The following is an 18230-nucleotide window of genomic DNA, read 5'->3' on the forward strand; positions in this document are numbered from 1 at the left end:
TTATGACTTACTTTAAGGTAACTCAAGAAAACAGAATATAAAGGGTATATTTTTAAACATGCCATAGCAGCCAAATTGCTTAACTCCATGCAGAAAAATAACATATGATAGGACTTGCTACTTGTACTTTTGTGAAAATAATAATCAGCCAGAAACATCAAATATAGTATTGAATATATAGGCAGTGTTAATATTTTTAAATTGTACTAAAAACATAGAAGAAACATTATACTAAAGTGAATTAACTATACTGAAAAAGAAAAGAAAGAAAATTATTTTACTTATTTATTACTGAAAGTAAGTTTGTTAAAAACTTGGTTTGATTGCCAGATTACTGGAAACTATAAGGAATAGCAAAAGATGGGTAAGAACAAAAGGTTCAATTATTTCTTTGCATTTAATTTCCACTCAGCTGCATTATCGTTTGCTTTCTATTAAGTATTTTAATATAATAATAAATAAGTTACCAGTGACTGGGTGTTGGAACAAGCTGATAGATTACAAACTGAGAAGACATGAGGATCAGATAATAAATGAAAAACTCTTCCAGATTGCTGAGAATTGAGAACAATGATTTATTTCTCTAATATAATGATTGAAAGGTTAATGTCAAATACAACTATAAGAGAAAGATATAGTGTATATGGTTGCCACAAAGGAAATGTGAGCCTCATTAATCTCTTAGAGTTCTAAGAATAAAGTGTTGAAATAATGGATAAAGCTGAAATAGTAGATAAAGCTGGCAGCATTTCTTTGAACATAGCTTCCCAAAATATGTTGCTCAGTAAGTTCAATAGTTATGTTAGTTGCCATAAATGAAGCTAGTAAGAAAGGAGAAAACAAATTTACAAAGTTCCCATTGAGTTTGTGTTGCTTAATATATTTCCCCATAACCTTGAAGGAAGTAGAATTAAGATGAGGTAGCAAGTGGCCAGGAAAAAATCAGATAAAGTGATCTAATCATGACAACTTAATGAAAAAGAGGTAATAGAAGGGAAGGACCATCTCTTGTCCTGTTGGCAATGCTCTTTCTAATGTAACCAGTGATACCACTAGCCATTACTGTGAGGAAACATTGTTGGCTCACAGCCAACTTGGGTGGCTGCCAGGATGCCCAATCAATCTTTGCGAATCTGCTCTCCAGCTGGCCAGTCCCCCAGCCTGGACCAGTTCTCGGTGTCATTCCTTCCCAAGGACAGGACTTGGCATTTTCATTTGTTGAACTTCACGAGCTTCCGGTTGGCCAGTCCTCCAGAGTGTTGAGGTCCCTCTGAATGGCAGCACAACCACCTGAGTATCAACCACTCCCAGTTCTGTATCATCTGAGGATACATCCTGTCCCACTGCCCAGGTCATAAATAAAGAAGTCAAATAGTATTGAAGCCAGAATGAACCCTTGGGATACTCCATGAGTGGTGGGACTCCTACTGGACTTTGCACCACTGATTACAACTTCTTCAGTCCAGCAGTTCAGGCAGTTTTCCATCTACTTCCCTGTCCATTTCATAGTTCTTATACTTCATCAGCTTGTCTACAAAGAAGTTATGGGGGACAGTGTCAAAGCCTTACTGAAGCTGAGATAAACATAATCTACTGCTCTTATCCATCAGGTAGTCATCTCATGTATCTGCTAGAAGGCTTGTTTAAGCACAATTGCCCCTTTGATCACCCTCTTGTCCTCCATGTGCCTGAAAATGACTTCCAAGGATCAAAGTGAGACTAATTGGCCTGTAGTTCCCTATATCCTCCTTCTTGTTCTTCTTGAAGAGTCACATTTGCTTTCTTCAGAAAAATAAATTACATTTTCTTTTCCTTAAGAACCTCTCCTGATTCCATGATCTTTCCAAGATGACTCAGAATTGCTTCGCAGGGATATCATTCAGCTCCCTCAGCATTCACTGGTGCAGCCAAACACGTCCCGTAGACTTCAGTCTAGTTTGCTTAAATGTTAGCTAACCTGATCCTTCACCACTAAGGGCAAGTTTTCCTTGCTTTAGACATTCCCTCTAGTCTGTCCAGTATGTGTACATTTGTATTTAAATCTACATCAGAAATCATATTGCTAATCCTAAGGGGGCTAGGTATTTTTGTCAGAAAACAAAACAAAACAAAACACCCTACAATCTCTTCTCCAGAACTGTATCCAAATTTGTATTTTTCAAAATGTTGAGAACTAACATTTCATTATAACATACAAGACTGTCTCATTTGCCTAGCTAACAGAGAGATAGTGCAAGCAACTGGTAACCCCGAATTCTAGATTTAAATAATATGAGGTTAATCAACATATAGAGGCTATTCTGGCATATATCAGCCAAGTTTGTAATACTGTTATTTCAGCAGTATTGTTATTTCAGCATTATATAGCTCTATAGTAATCCTTACTTGTCAAAAACAGGAGACGCACAATTTCAGAGATGCCATTCAGAATTAGACTGTATCTCAAAGGAAAACCAATCACAAGCTATTTCCAGCATGCTAGTAGGAAAAATAAATAAAAAAAAATAAAAAGATTTTTTTTTTAAAAAGGAATTAAAGTTATGGCTTGAGACTATAATATAGATTCGTCACTCCTTTTTATTCACTTATGTTAAGTGAGCATGTCAATAAGCAACACAAGAAATGACCTGACAGACACAGACCACTAATTATAGCTTTCACCGCTATGATCAGTTCCACATGTATCAACAAAATTTCATGGCAGTAAACTGTTCGCTTGCTTTTCAAATTTTTGACATTATATTTACAGCTAGATTCTGAAGAACTCAATAAGAAATTATCATTAATTACAATTTTACCTCTTAAAATCTATTACTCCTCTGGAGTCCAGTTTCTAGATCTGACTTACGCTACATAACACGGAGGGATGAGGTGTTCCAATGGAACACTTTTAAGATTTCAATGCTTCTCCCTCACCAAAAACAATAATACCTCTATGTCTTTTTCTTGAAAGATAATTTCCATAACCAGATAAGAGAGAAAGAAGTATTCCTTCCAATTCTCAATAATAAGAATTTATCAGGAATATCTGAAAAACATAAAAAGCCTAGCTGTTCCCACTCTTCAACAAACCCTATTACTGAAAGAAAAATAGATTGGACAGAATCCATCTATGCTTAGAAAATTACTAGTAGATAATTTATTTCCTCCAAAAATCTTGTGTTGATTGGTTTTCAGGTTTGGGGAAAAAATTCTTAGAGGGACATAACTGAATTAAAACTATTCTAACAGTTCTGATCAATCTTCCAAAAGAAATGTATATTCAGAGATACACAATTATCATGTTTGATCTGCTAAATCAGCTTTCAGTTGGACATAAAAGAGAGCAGATTGTGTTTTATATAGGTTTCAGTTTGCCTATGCTACAAAACAAACTGTCTAAATCCAAAGATAAAGGTAGAAATGCTAATTATATGAATAGTGATTTTTCTGGAGTTGTCTCGTAAAGAAAAAAAAAACTTTTCTAATTTAGATTTAACTTATTTTATCAACTCAAGCTGATTTTATTTGGCATAATGAAGCTATTTTGTAGAAATTGAAAGAGATAACAAAGATTTTTTTTAAGAACATACCACTACTTAATAATTTAATCTACGTATGTGAATAAAAATATTTGATAAAAATATAAATTATAAGCATAGCTACAGTTATATGTGCAATATATATGTGCTATAGTTATACTTATTTAAAGAGTTCCCATAAAACCTTTTCTGCCTTACTGAATTTAAGTACCAGATAAGGAGGCCTTATTTTGCTTTCTACTTCTTAGACCAAGTTTTCTCAAAATATAAAGCAACTCAAGATATTATTTGTAGGATATTGTAACTAAGACTTTCCAAAATATAAGGTCATTCATTTTCTTTATATTTATTATGAAGCAGTTGCAATTTTCCTAAAAGCTATTAGTGCAAGACATACAGAGAATTTGTCAAATTTGGACTGGCTGAAATTTAACAAATTATCATATGGATCAAAGCAGCCATCAACTGGTTGTCTCCAAGGCCATGCACAGGTGCTGGAAACAGTTCACTCCGGGTCCATGCTGGAAGGGCATTAAGGATGAGCCTGCATTAGGGTTACTTTTCTCTGTGCCACAGAACAGCAGTCTTGCATAGCTCTGTATGCCATTATACCATATCTCAAAGCACATATTGTTTCAGGTTCATGCTATAGGTTTAAGTGTATGTTCTAGTGAACTAAAACACAACCTCTATGTAATCTAAGATACTTTGATGTGAGCCCCCCTTGTGTACATGCAAATAAAGCATGGCTTAAGGCCAAGCAGGCTCAGATGAACACAGGGCCAAGTGCTAGGCAGTGTTAACTAAGCACAAAGAACTAGCCTTAGACAGTGTGACTATGACTAGGAATTGCTTCTCAGGCCTTTTGTCATTTAGCAGTGCAGACACACCCTGAGCCTACATCTAAACTGCTAAATAAACAAAGCCATGGTCATACCCACATTCAGAGCATGCCACACTGTAGAATGCTCTTGTCCTCTGGACTCCACTAGATGTTTATGTGGCATTAAAACAATATTCTTATTTTGTGCATCTGTGTGTGCAGTTCAAAGACTATGAAATAATGTGAGAGTTGCACCCATGTCTTAACAGCATGGTGTTTTCACAGCTGGAGTGTAGTAGTATCAAGCAGTGAGAATAACCAACAACTAATTCCATTTTTCCTTCCTCTATTTAGCTGTGCAGAAACAGCCTTAGGCTATGGCTACTCTGGAAACAAAACAATACAAAAGCCTCTTCTCTGGCCTTGAGACCGAATAGCACAGCTGGCCACAGCAAGTACCAGTACTACTACTAGTACCCTTATCCAGAAACATATATAAGTTGCCTGCCAGCAAAGTTCACATGCTTGCCTTGCCTCACGCCTGCTCCTTCACTGTGCCAGCAGCTTTAGTGTTCTTGGTGGCCTGGATCAAAAGCACAGCAGGAAATAGTCTAACAACTTAAGTCTAATGAGGCAATCGATTTCTAGTCCCCAGTCCTTGCTCTAAGCACTACTTAATTAATAATGCTCATACTGGCTAAGGAGCTACCTTTTTTTTAAAAAACAGTTCCAAATTAATAACACTAACAAGATCATACCTGAAAACAATACATCTAAGATCATCTGGGAGCACAGAGAAATCCCTATTATTATAAATACATAATGACACTGTTAGTAAGAATAATTATCTGTTTGGGTTCTCAGTCTGAAGGCCTGTTTTAGTGAAAGGGCAGGACCAGCTTAAAAAAGTTACAGTCTAAAAAACAGTAAATAGATGCAGCAAGCAAAGAGAATAAAAGAAAACAACAGAAAGATAGTTCAGAATACTTACTGAAAGTGTCCCCCCCCAACACCTTTTTTTTTAGTTTATTTTTAGTGGATTCTTACCTAGATCACAGAGTCTTCCACTGAAATTCATGTTATGGGAGACCTCAAATAATTCTTTGTGATCATTACTGCCAATGTGACTTTATTGGGTAACTTCAGACTTTAAAGACATTTTTAAAATATTTTTTCTTTTTTTTTTCTTTATAAGCTTTAATAAGCCACTGTGGAGGCACAAGAAATTGTAAGATAACAATACATACCATTACAAGATGGCAATGCTCTGTCCCATGCTGGCTTTCCATCGGGACCAATTACACATGTTATAGTTGAAGGATCAATAATTTTATATCCAGAGTCACACTGGTAGGTAATAGTTGAACCAAGTTTAAAGTCTGTTCCAATTCTAGTTCCATTCATAATGTTCCCGGGGTCAAAACAAGCCTCACGTGGTTTCTCTGATAAAAAGAATAGAAGAAAAAAGTAAAAAAAAAAAAAGAAAAAAGAAAAGAAAAAGAATTTGCAGTGCTTTTTTTGCCATCAGTTTGCCTAGAAGACTGGTGAGCTGGTCAAGGAAATAATACTGAGGAGATCTAAGCTACAGTATTTTTCTCCTACCTCTTACTTGTTTAATTTGCCAAAACTGAATGACTGACTTCAATGAAATCTAAAAGAAAAAAACTGCCATTTCAACAGTGCACAACTTAACACTATTCTATGTTAACCAAATATGATACTCAGCGCTCAATAACTTCTGGTTAGAAAGCTGATGAGCTACAAAGTAACTTAAAAACAGAAATGCACGGCTCCTTTCTCTTTCATTTATAAGAGGATCTAGTAATAAATGGACTGTAAAGGCTAATATTTCATTTCAGGATTTCATTCATCTTCTTTGATCAAAATACAAAGAAAATCAAAATACAAAGAAGTCAAAAATACAAAGAAGTTAAAACACAAGGAAAAGGTATGGGGTAGTAAGGTCTTAGAAAAGACTTATCAAAACTGTGATGATCTTCAGATAGAAGGCATTTATGGGTAGAAAAAAATCCTTTTAACTAAATAAATGAAATAGGCAAAAAAAAGTTTACAAAGCAAAAATGGATGTCAATTACTAAAAATCTAATATATTAAATTTTATATAAAAGATTAACATACTTAAGCATTCAATTATTTGGAGCAAGCTTACTAACACACTATCATTTAAAAGTATATATGTTCTGTGGTTCTGGGTTTTTTTTCATTTCAATTATAGTTGCATTTAGCTATACATTTATCAGACTATGCTGAGAATAGAAAATACAACATAGCTAAAAAGTGCAAGTAGTTATTGTTGCATATACATATCAAAGAGGCCATCTTTATCTCCTTATCAACTTTTGCTCAACTTCCCATTTTCTTCCCTGAAGACAACACATTTTTATTTCCTGGAACTGTTTTCTAGTTTTGTTTATTTCAATTTTAGGTAGAAATGAAGAGACTAAGATTTTACCTATGACAGTATCATAGTTACTTTGGAATGGAAAATGTTGGCTAATCTACATGTAGAAAAAAGTCTGAAGCTAGATGAAAGTTACAGATTAAATATAAAATCAGTTTACTATTTCTTGTTAACCTCTCTCCCTTTCACTGGTACGTTACTTCTATATTCCTTACAATTGTTCTCTCTTTTTTTTTGGCCACGTACAGTACAGATTTTTACTTCCATTGTCAAGAACAAAAAACTGAGGCAGCACATCTGCTGGTGCAAAACAGCTTAAAAATCTGAGTGGAGATGGCAATAAAGCTAGAGACAGAATCTGAGAACAGAAGAGAAAGCAGCCTTCTGTGGTGTCCAAGCGTACATGTCTTAGTGAAATGATAGCTCAACTATCACTAACTCACTTTCTGATTGACTAGTAATAGCTACCAAAAAAACCACAAAGATTTCCTGGCTGTACTGTTATTTAAAAAATGTGTGTGCAGTTCAGCATGTTCCTTGCCAGGAAAGTGCAGAGGAAAATGTATTGGCATGTATGTTGGTGCAAAGAGGTATATCACAGTTCAATATTAGTATGTCTAGAAGTAAACAGGTTTTAGTCCTAGTAAGTCCTAAATTACATTTCTTTTTCTTTTATTTTCTTCTGCATTTTAAAGTGGAAACAGTACCTTTATAGTCAATGGCAAATCCTGACATTCCAACAGAAGCATCACTGCGAAAAGCCAGAAACAGGCTGTTACCACTGCTCTCTATTCTTTCAGGAGCCTGTGAACCTTGGAAACTGCCAATTAGAGGACTGTTAGAATCTTCTCCTTCATAAATATGTAGAAAATCATAGCTGGGTTCCATGTTGAAACTGAAAATGAAGGAAAAAGAGAATCAATCTTCAGATTTCTTTCATGGACTAAACACTACTGTGACTTTGGTTGCGGATCTTTTACCTAACACATATTTTTTTCCATACATAAAATATATTCTTAAATATGATTCACAGTGAAAACATTATTTCAGTGGAATTCTCTTCGCTGTTGATTGGATACCTCTAAGCTTCTATAAAAGGTAGGTATCTACCATTTGGCCTTAGGTAACAGTCTTATCTATGGTCATTTGGAAAGAAGCACCTGCTCCTACTTATCTCAACACTTTTCTCAAGATAGAATGTATCACCTTTTGCAGAAGGTTGCCTCTTACCACTAAGCATAGTAAGGATTCAGCCAGCTTAGCTTAGAAGTATAGGTCTTAGCTGGCTAAATTGGAGATTAATTCCAGCAACTGTAAACATAAAGTCACCATTTAGAACCTGGTCTAAACCGCATTTAGAATCTGGTAAATCAACAGGAGGGACTTCTCTAGGTAATGACAAATGTTAACATCCACACAAAAATGAAAGTGAATAAAGACTATTTCATTCTCTATTTTCAAGAAGAAAGCGTAGTCAAAAAATATATGCTTTGAAATTCTAGCTAAGACAGACAGTTAAGAGTCAGAAAAAAAAAATAAAGAAATAGTCTATAGACCAAAATGAGAAAAAGGAAATTGTGCAGGGCAATGGCTTTTAGTGGCCAAAGCATATTTGACAAATACACTGCATCTCTTCTTCTCATCCCACATCTTCATCCTAAGCAGAACATGGCTGCCCTCTCAAAACCACCTCCTTGAGAATAATACAGGACTTAGGTGTAGTACAGTGCCTGAGAAGTCGAAGGGTAAGGTAAAATGAACAGAAAGTGGCATGTTAGGAAAGTAGATTGTGTACATGCTGCTAAAAAAGCGTTATTATAAGGATGACAGAGGGAGCTATTTCTACACTGACATTTCAGATAAATTAGAGGGTCTTTTGTGACAGTGCATTAAGTTATTTGTGTTCTAATACAAAACGTATTTGTAAAATTGTAGTATCATGCTTATTTTCTCTTATATGAAGGCACCAGAATGTACTCACACTCCAGCTTATTCATTAAATATGATTCTGTATTAGCTTGTTATGTAGATACCAAAAAAATAAACAGAAAATGTCATCAAAACTTTCATTTTTGTCTGTTTGATCACCATATCACAGATAATAGTGCTGTTTTTCCCTTGTTAATTTGTATTTCAATTTTCCTTTTTTCCTTTACAGATTTCTAAATATATTCATAAGATTAACAACCTCTCGATATGCAGTTTAAAAGGACCTATATCCCAGTGAGTCAGAAGACTGATGAGTTTCCAGAAATATTCTGCAAAATCGAATGGTTTTGTAAATGTAGTTCAAAAACCTGGGTAGCTGGAGCATAACCTCTTCTTGTGGGTTTCTAAGGAAGATTTCTGTCTGAAGAATTTAAGAACTTTAGCAGATAATATCACAGTGAGGGAAGATAAGAAGTATAGTGTGCAAAGCTGAACTGTGATCATTTATAAATTGTATTGGAAATACAGCATGAATAGCAAATGGCATCCATTAAAGTGTTAGCATTTGTAATCCCTAACATTGGATTCACAAACAAACCTGTATATTATATAACCATAAGTTCATTTCATTCTCCTTGAAATGGAATATTTGAACTGATTATTTATGAAATCCACAATAATATGCTGCTTAACACGCCCATTTACCCTACCTACTATATGGCATTTTCAAGAGTATAGTTAGGTAGATATGTAGATATGTATTCTTATTTCCTACTGTTATTTGATCAAATAACTGAAAAATAATCACATTCTTGAATTTGCTAGTCTCTTAGGCTTTAATTATTTCATACCTGTACATCAACATTTCATTAGAAAACAAGTTAACCAACAAGCAGACTGATTTCCCTCCAAAAGCATGCAAATTTTACACAAGAAAACTCAGCATATGTCACTATCTGTTTCTAAAAGAGCTAGAGTTGATTGCTGCCACACTGGCATCTGCAGTAATATTACCATTCACAGTTAGGACAGAAAAAAGATATGGAAGCAAAATAAGAAAAAAAAATACAAAACAGCCAAGATGATGATAGCCTGATTCAAAAAAAAAAAAAAAAAAAAAAGTTAAACTAACCACCTAAAAATGGTCTTACATGCTTGAACTTATGTTTATGTTAAAAATATTTTTATAAATATCAACCAATGAGTACCTGGAGGTACCTGGAGGTACCTGGAGTAAATAAATGTTTAAAATAATGAGAACATAATCTAAACATCTCTAACTCTCTTATTTCTTGGCCAAAATTGAGTAAAATATTATTTCATATATATATATATATACACATATATATAGTCTGATCTATGAACTCCCAGTAAAACACATTTAGTCTGTACTAGCTAAAATCTTTAAATCTTTTTTTTTTTTTTAGAATGAATTTCCAATGTATTTCAAGTCCCTTCTGTGAGCCACCACAATATAAATTTAGCATTTCTAACAAGCAACGTCATTGTTTTTTAAGGTTTATGTCTTATAGGTCACAGAGAGTTTTGTTATTCAAGTACATATTTTGTACTAAAAACTGCCATATAACTATGTTATCTTCTTTTACATTATTTGGAAGCAATGATATAGCACACAGTACATGTACACTCCAGAGCTGAGCTAGGGAATATGATAAATGATTCCATTTTTAGATGTGACATTTAAAAACCTGTTAAGCAGAGGCATTCATCTAGAAATGGTACCTTTTGAATAACAAGGCAATGACAAAATCAGGGTTTACTCTTATCCTCCAGTCACATTCTTTCCCAGGAGGATAGGGCTGTGGATAGTTAGGTGATAAAATAACTCCAGCCGGGCCTGTCAGGTTTCCTCCACATGCAGCTGTCACAACGAAAAAAGAAATAGGGATGTAGTCACATGTTAAATTCCCAAGAATGTGCTAGTTGCTGAAATAGGAGCAAACTCACTTGTGCATTTTCTTTTTAATTAGTGCCTAACCCCCCCATTCCTACTTAACAAATTTCTTTTTGCATTTTCCAGAAAAAATGCTTTAAAAAAAAGGAAAGTTTTCCCTAGAAGAATAAAAAACCAAGTCAAGGAGGAGGTTGTGGACTGTCTTGCTGTGATTTAATCACACCTGTATTGAACTGAGGTATCTCTTTTGCCCTGGAAAATACTTTACCTTAAGAACTGGGAAAGTTCAACAGTATGATTCATGATGCACTTTCTTTTGACCATAAAAGTGAAGTAAAATAGATTGATTCACTCAGTAAAAGTATTACCGATATCAAAGGTTCAGAGGCTTCCCAAAAAATATACATTCAGTTAGTATGCATTGAGTATCACCTTTAAGCATGTAAGGTTTCCAGCTTCCGAAGGTGATGATCATATAGAACTCTAAGTAAAAAGAATAACAGTCAACACAGGCTGTATCTGTATCACCAAGTCATCCAAAGTGATAGAAATGGATCTGGAGAGCCAAAGTGTAGATACTATTTGGCATACTGCACTGCCCATTTTAAGACAGGGTTATATCAGACCATTTCTATGCTGATCTGAAGTTCTGAATGATCATTTGCGGCCAAAGCACATCAGGTGCACTTAGTTTAATTCAAAAGCTCCAAGACAACTCGACACTGAGAACCAAAGAATGATCAGGAATACTTGCTCTGAAAACATACTCCTGGTCTGAAAAGAAATGTTAATGTAGCTACTGTTAATGAAAACAAACCAAAGTATTTTTATTTATTTTTGTTTGGTCTATTTTTTCACCAGGTTTTGTTTTGGGGGGTGGAAGAAGTGATTGGATGTTTTTCTTTTTCATTCTGAATTTTTGGTACAGTATTTTTGTTTGATTTTGTTCTGGTTTTATTTATAAACAAATTATTCCAGAAAATTATTCACATATTCTCAGTATGTTCTCATGATTCAGCCTGAGATAACCATATTCTAAGGAATGTTATAAAGTATAAATGCATCTAAAAACATTAAAGTACCATGAATGCATTGCTGACAATGCTCAAAGTACTAAAAAGTACACTTATTAAATAAAACTCATCCTCAGCATATTGGAAAAATAATTCGTGGTTATTTTTAAAACAGCACATAATGGATAATCTGGGGTTTCTAAGACTGGCATGTCTATAATAAAGACTACTTTAAACCACTTTCCCCTTCAAAGTCACTGTGAGTATATGGAAAAATAAATATATGTAAATCATTTTTTCGACATGAACTCTTTTTTTTTTGCTAGATAATAAAAAAATGAATGATGGAAGTTGGAGCTTACAGAAACAGCACAGAGCTTCTAAATCTTTAGGCACTATATGTCTTTAAATTATTTGTTTTTTTTTTAATAATTTGGGAATAATCCCAATAGATTTAGGAAATGTTTTCATGTTGTTGTTCATACACTGCAAATAAAACATTCAAAAGACACTGGTAAGCACCTTTCTCAAAGGGCCTGCAGAAAGCATTATTTTATACTTTATTATATCTATACTCTATATTATATTACATTATACTTAAAGCTGAATATATCTGGTCTTCAGAAATCAGTAAAATATTTAATTATAAATCAATATGCAACATAATGATAAAAATATAACAAAATACTATACATAGCAGATAATTTTTCAAGGACATGGGAATTGTAACCTTAGAAGAGCTACACTGATGTTGTTAAACCCATTTCATTGAGACTACTAGGCTAGTTACTAGCCTACTGACCAAAACCCAAAACTGCACGTACTGTGTTACCAAGAATCAAAACTTTTTTCAAAGTGAGAAGATACGATTTCTCCCACCTCTTTTGTTATGCAAATGAACAAAATATCTCATTTCTTTCAACAGCATTTTCAGGTAGACTTCTCCTCTGAATCTATCTTTCCAACATACATTCTACTACTATTACTACTAAAAAAAAAAAAAAAATGAGAAAAATCTCTGTAGTTCTCTAAGATTATGCAGAGTGAGTACTTAACATATAAGAGAACTCAGAGCATCTTCAGAATTAATAATCAAAATTTATGTAACTAAATTACTATAGAGAACACCACTATAAGAGATTTCATTTGCCACACAATGAAAAAAAAAAAGAAAAAAAATCCAAATCACCTCTTCTGCTTTATTATTTATGACAGACTTGGAGAATTTCAAAATAATATACAGTTTAAAAGACAGAAGAGAACATGAAAATAACATCCAAAATGATATTATTCTTGAGAATGAGACAGTCAGTGTTAAATACTAAGAACTGAGTTTTAAAGAGGGCATTAGTCCAACCTTATGTCCAGTAGTTTAACTAGAAATATATTTTGCATTAATCTTAAGCACGGACTAACATTCATCTCATTACCTATGCATGTAGGTGGGTCTGGCTGCCAAAAGAATCGGTTATTCAGTTGCACACATGTAATTTTAGCCTGTCCTTGAAGCTGATAGCCAGGATCACACTGAAAGGTTGTGGTGTCCCCAGGCTCTCTGCTGTCTCCATATCTGGTGCCATTCTGTGGTGTCCCAGGATCGTTACAGGTTGATGCAATGGAAGCTATAGGGGAACCATGAATTAAAAACATTAAGATTAGGTACTAAACATCCATAACTAAAAGCACAATATTTTTATAAGAACATTTCAACCTGAGGCACTATTATTTCATCATCAGTTACAATAGGCACTTTGCTCCGTTATTTCTAGGAGAATTTGATGACCAAAATACATGTTTATGCTTTCTTACTATAAAATTTTCTTAGTATGAAATATAGTCTGAGAGGAGATAAATGCTTTTTCTTTTTTTTCCTTTTTTTTTTTTTTGTCCAGTAAATGTATCAAAAGGGCTAGTAACTCCTTTTTATCACTTTAATGGTCCAGTTATCAAAGCAAATTTCTTTATGCACCATGATGCCTTTTATACAATAGGGCAAGTATCATCATGTAGATAACATAATTTTATGGTTTGAATATCCTCCAGTGTGAAAATGCTATGTATAAATAGCTGCTAGAATTTTATACAGTCCTGAATTTCCCATTTCAGGACCAGGCAACAAGTTTCATAGTCCAGCTGAATCTAAGCAAGATACTTTGCCTATATTCAGCATCCTGAGTTTGTATAACAGATATATGTATCTGTTTATATCTCTCTCTCTCTATATATATACATATGTACATGCATATATAGTATATATCTGTTTATATACAGACAATAGAGTCAAAAAGTACAATATTAAAACAAGCAGAATAATCAGTATGGTAAAGCAACTAAATTGGCCGAAAAAATGCATACACAAATCCACAGCCACTATGGATTTGTTTCTTATGGCTTCAGGAATTCAGTAACTTCATGAGTTACAGCAAACTCATCAAATTTGCAGTCTCCCCTGGGAAGTTTTTCTTCCTGTCACCTTAAACCAGTCTTCTCAGAAATCTATCTCCAGGCTTTCTACTGCCCACACGGTGACACTCCTGCCTGCAATATCCTCAGTCTTTGGAGGTACCCTCCCCAAATGACTGACCCGCACTCTGCTACCCACCACACCAAGCTGCTCCCCCAAACACGTCCTTTTCAAGGAACATACCAAACTTACAAATAAAATAAAATAAAATAAAATAAAATAAAATAAAATAAAATAAAATAAAATAAAATAAAATAAAATAAAATAAATTATTAATCCAAACACTGAAATCATAGATGATATTTGTGTGCACCTATGAGTACCATTTTCTCTGTCGTCATTCTATCAAGTTTAAACTTCTTGAACCCCGTCTAAACAACACCTATCTGCTAATCCCCCATGAGGGATAATCCTTCAAATATGTCAAACTTTAGTATCAATTTATTCTTTTTTTTTCTTTTTTCTCCTAATAAGTTGACTTATATACTTTCTTCCATGCTCATTAATCAGACACCTCTCTTAAAGTGATCATATCTATCTCAACTCTACTGATTCATATCCATCTCAACTCATCTGAAGATGGCTCTTCAATGTATAGTATTGCTCTGATGCTGTTAAGAGATGGTAAGACCGATGAGGAGCATTCAGAGATAACATATAACTTACTAAAAACACACATGCCAAGGTTATAACTGGTTTCTTATCACTTCCTTGATTAATGAACTACTGTTATCATTTATCTTGTCCTTTGGCTGTGCATTATCACACACTCTGGAGAAGCAGCAACTACGTCTTTCTGTATTTTGAGCAATATGCAGCACACCTAGCACTTGGGTTTTAGGATGTTATTACAAATTACAGGCAAAAAAAAAAAAAGGCCAAGAGCATAAAAAAGTGTCTTTATACTTGTCATTTTCTGTTATTACCAATAGAAGGGCCTAATCTCTTTCAAACTTCATTATGTAGCATCAAATGTTATATCCAGTTCACGGCTTCTCTCACGTCTCTCACATCTCACACTGCTTTAAGTAATGACATGAGTAAACTAAAGACAGCAAGCTCTAGCGTGAGCGTTCATGAGAATTTTATACTTTTCCAGGAAAGATTTTGTACCTCAACAGCCTCAGATAAATTAGGAAATCATATAGCTGTTGTTCTTACTTCATCTAACCTGATAAACCTTCATGTTCTGCTATAATTCTTATTTCTTCAAGCCCTGAGTATTTGGAAGTACTGGGAAAGATGTAGGAATGTAGGAAAGGTGATAGGAAGTTATTCAGAAATTAAATTGGAAGCTCTTATCTATAAAGATGCTGTGTAAAAGTACAATATTTAAGTTAAATCTAAATTCAAATATGGCAGTTTAGAGCTTTCATCCACTTTTTTTTTTGTTACAAGAATTGAAAATTCAGGAGAACACAGAACACTCAGAGGACTTCTTGATAATTGGTAATACATGAAGCATATATATGAATTTGCAGAAGAGGGAAAGGTTGCAAAAATGATGAATAAAAAAAGAAACAACAAAAAAAAAAAAACGGAAGCCCGATAAAATGGTATTATGGTAATGGTATACTAAATTGGTAATATGGATACTCCAGCAAAGTAGCATAGGAAGAAGCATGGAAGGAGCACGGGAAACTTAAAACATCCCTTTATCACAATATATGGTTTATGAGAACTGAAACACTATTAATGCAAGAGTTTAGCTTATCAATTTATTATTTAAATTCTGTGACCTTTTTTACCCATTGCAATATAGTATTTCACATACATTGCTAGTTTTCCTGTTTCTATTTGAAGTACAAGTATGGCAGTTTGTCAGCAGTAGACTTTTTTTCTCCAGAATTCATAAGTTTTGGTCCAAAAATTCAGGTAATGTCTCTTGCTATTAATGAGTACTGTGTAAGCACTCCCTAGGCACTGTTCTGAAAATTTACCTGCCATTCATATTAGCCCACTTTACTAAATATATACTTGGCTACAGGGGAAGGACAGAATGGTCAAGACCCCAGAGAAATAATTTCCTATTTGACAGAAAATAATTGCTCTTAAAAATAGATTACTATAGTACATGTCTGTTAAAGAATGTTTTCCTTTCTTTTTTCTTAAAGGGCTGTATTGCAATACAAATCTCAGTACACATCATTTGCTTGGATTTTTGACTGAGGCAAGTGTTCATCAGACAAACAGGACTGATGCCTTTTGAAATTTGTTTCGTTGTTATTCTACATTTCCTGCATATAAAGTTCAAAATTCTAAGGACAACCATAGTAATAACCACAAATTGTTCTTTTTTTTCTTTTTCTTATTTCTTTTTTGCTTTATTGTTCTTGTAGCCTTGGAAGATATCTTATGTCTTTGAGACTAGCAACCTTTTCATCATGACAAATACACTAGATTCTAATTAAACAAAACACCAGACATTTAAGTAGCGATGTGTCATCTAGTAAAGTGAACATTTAGACAGGCTGTCAGCTTCTCATCTTTTCTCATTTCCAAGTTGCTTTACAGCTCTCACTTCCCAAGAGGTTCTGTAACTTCACAAAAATTAGAAGTCTACTATTACTTCATTTGGTATTGCTCAAAAAGCAAAATTCATATTCTATGAATTAATATATAATCCAGACATTGAAAATTGCCAGTTCTGTCATCCATCTAATTTCACAAACAATTTCTTTTCTTCTAAATCCATGTAATAATATATGGTGATGAACTTTATCTATCTTACATACTAGTTTTAGAAATGGCTGGGAATATTTAGATGCCTAAGGTAGCACAGCCAGGAGACAGGACTAGGATCTCAGTAGGCTAGAAAAAGAACTCCGTGCTTCCCAGTACTTGCACATGTGCTCTAGGAACTAAATTATAAGATATTCATCAAATTATAAAGTATCACTCTGTACAAATTTCTCCTCTCCTGCTCTCTCAACTGCTCAGCTGGCTCAGAAGTGTCACAGAATGGACAGTTGGAAAAGATGCCTGGCCTTGTGGTAGGGTTCCTGTACTGAGAATTTGATCATTTTCTAAAATCTTATTTTACATCTCAATTTGGATTTGGTACCCAAACTACATCTTCAAAGTTGATTTAAATCTTCACTGAAAAGCAATGGAACACTGTTTTTGAGAACATAACCCAGTGTAAATTTTTATGTCTGCAACCTTGTGAGTAGTATATTAGAGTTGTGCCCAATTTATCTTTCACCTGAAGGAAAACATTTTTGCCAGTTGGTTTAGCCTGCACTCTAGCTCAAGGAAAAAAAATCATCACTTCATCAATATTGTTTTCACTATGCCTATGGCAAACGACCATGTGAACCAGTTGCTACAAATGTTTGCTGCACTTCTCTCTACTTTTTCTACATATTTTTAAAATTAAGAGGACCCCAGGAATTACGCTTTTAAATTGAAACTATGTTCCCTCCTGTTTTGAGAGAACTGCTTGAGTAACAGATTTGAGTTAGTATATCAAGCCCAGACATTGCACATTATAGGATTTGCAGTTATTTCAAAACAGCCAACAGTTTCATAACTGAAAAAATACAGCATTTGCTTGCAGACAAATGTCTTACATCATATATGTACAGACTAATAATTATGCAAACTGATTTTAAGTATATGATCAAAGAAGACTTGCATTAATGATATAAAAACAAAACAACAAAACAACAACAAAAAACCGATCAGTCTCTTCCATTAAGTTGGAAGCACAGAAGCTTGCATGAATAAATATCAGATTATTTATATGCTGTTTTCCTCAAGATCTCCCTCCTTTTCAGAAGATATAGCTATTAAGACATTTTATACTCCCTGGTTGGTCTCCATAAAACAGCGAGTGTCTGCAGCCATCATGTTGCAGAAGTAGCACACAGCACTGCTTGAAACCTCACCATTATGTCTCAGCCCAGGTCTTGCACCAGCACAAGGTTGGGTTTCAAACCTGGAGGCCCTGGTACTGCATCAAGGATTCTGAGACACAGCACGAAGAATTTGAATTGCCTGCACATGAAATTTAGCATTCTAAGTTTACTGAACCATATTCAGAGCAAGTCTCAATGAACACTGATCTCTGCAAAGGACTCTAAATAGTTCCACAATAAATCTGAATGCATTGGTAGGGTTTCTTTTAAAATTGGCAGCATG

General features: G+C 34.2%; 1 protein-coding gene across 1 annotated transcript in view; it reads right to left on the minus strand.

Annotated features, from left to right (window-relative positions):
- Positions 1–18230, minus strand: part of CSMD1 (CUB and Sushi multiple domains 1) — a 994655-nt gene that overhangs the window by 155650 nt on the left and 820775 nt on the right. The window contains exons 27-30 of the mRNA XM_088530602.1: positions 13054–13245; positions 10439–10577; positions 7474–7661; positions 5592–5786 (exon numbers count right to left, since the gene is read on the minus strand). Coding sequence (XP_088386728.1) covers positions 5592–5786; positions 7474–7661; positions 10439–10577; positions 13054–13245 — 714 coding nt within the window. The remainder of the gene's footprint in view (positions 1–5591; positions 5787–7473; positions 7662–10438; positions 10578–13053; positions 13246–18230) is intronic.

Source organism: Tinamus guttatus, unplaced genomic scaffold (assembly GCF_059628265.1).
Source record: "Tinamus guttatus ecotype Peru unplaced genomic scaffold, ASM5962826v1 Tinamus_guttatus_pri_ptg000383l, whole genome shotgun sequence".
NCBI classification, from domain to species: Eukaryota; Metazoa; Chordata; class Aves; order Tinamiformes; family Tinamidae; genus Tinamus; species Tinamus guttatus.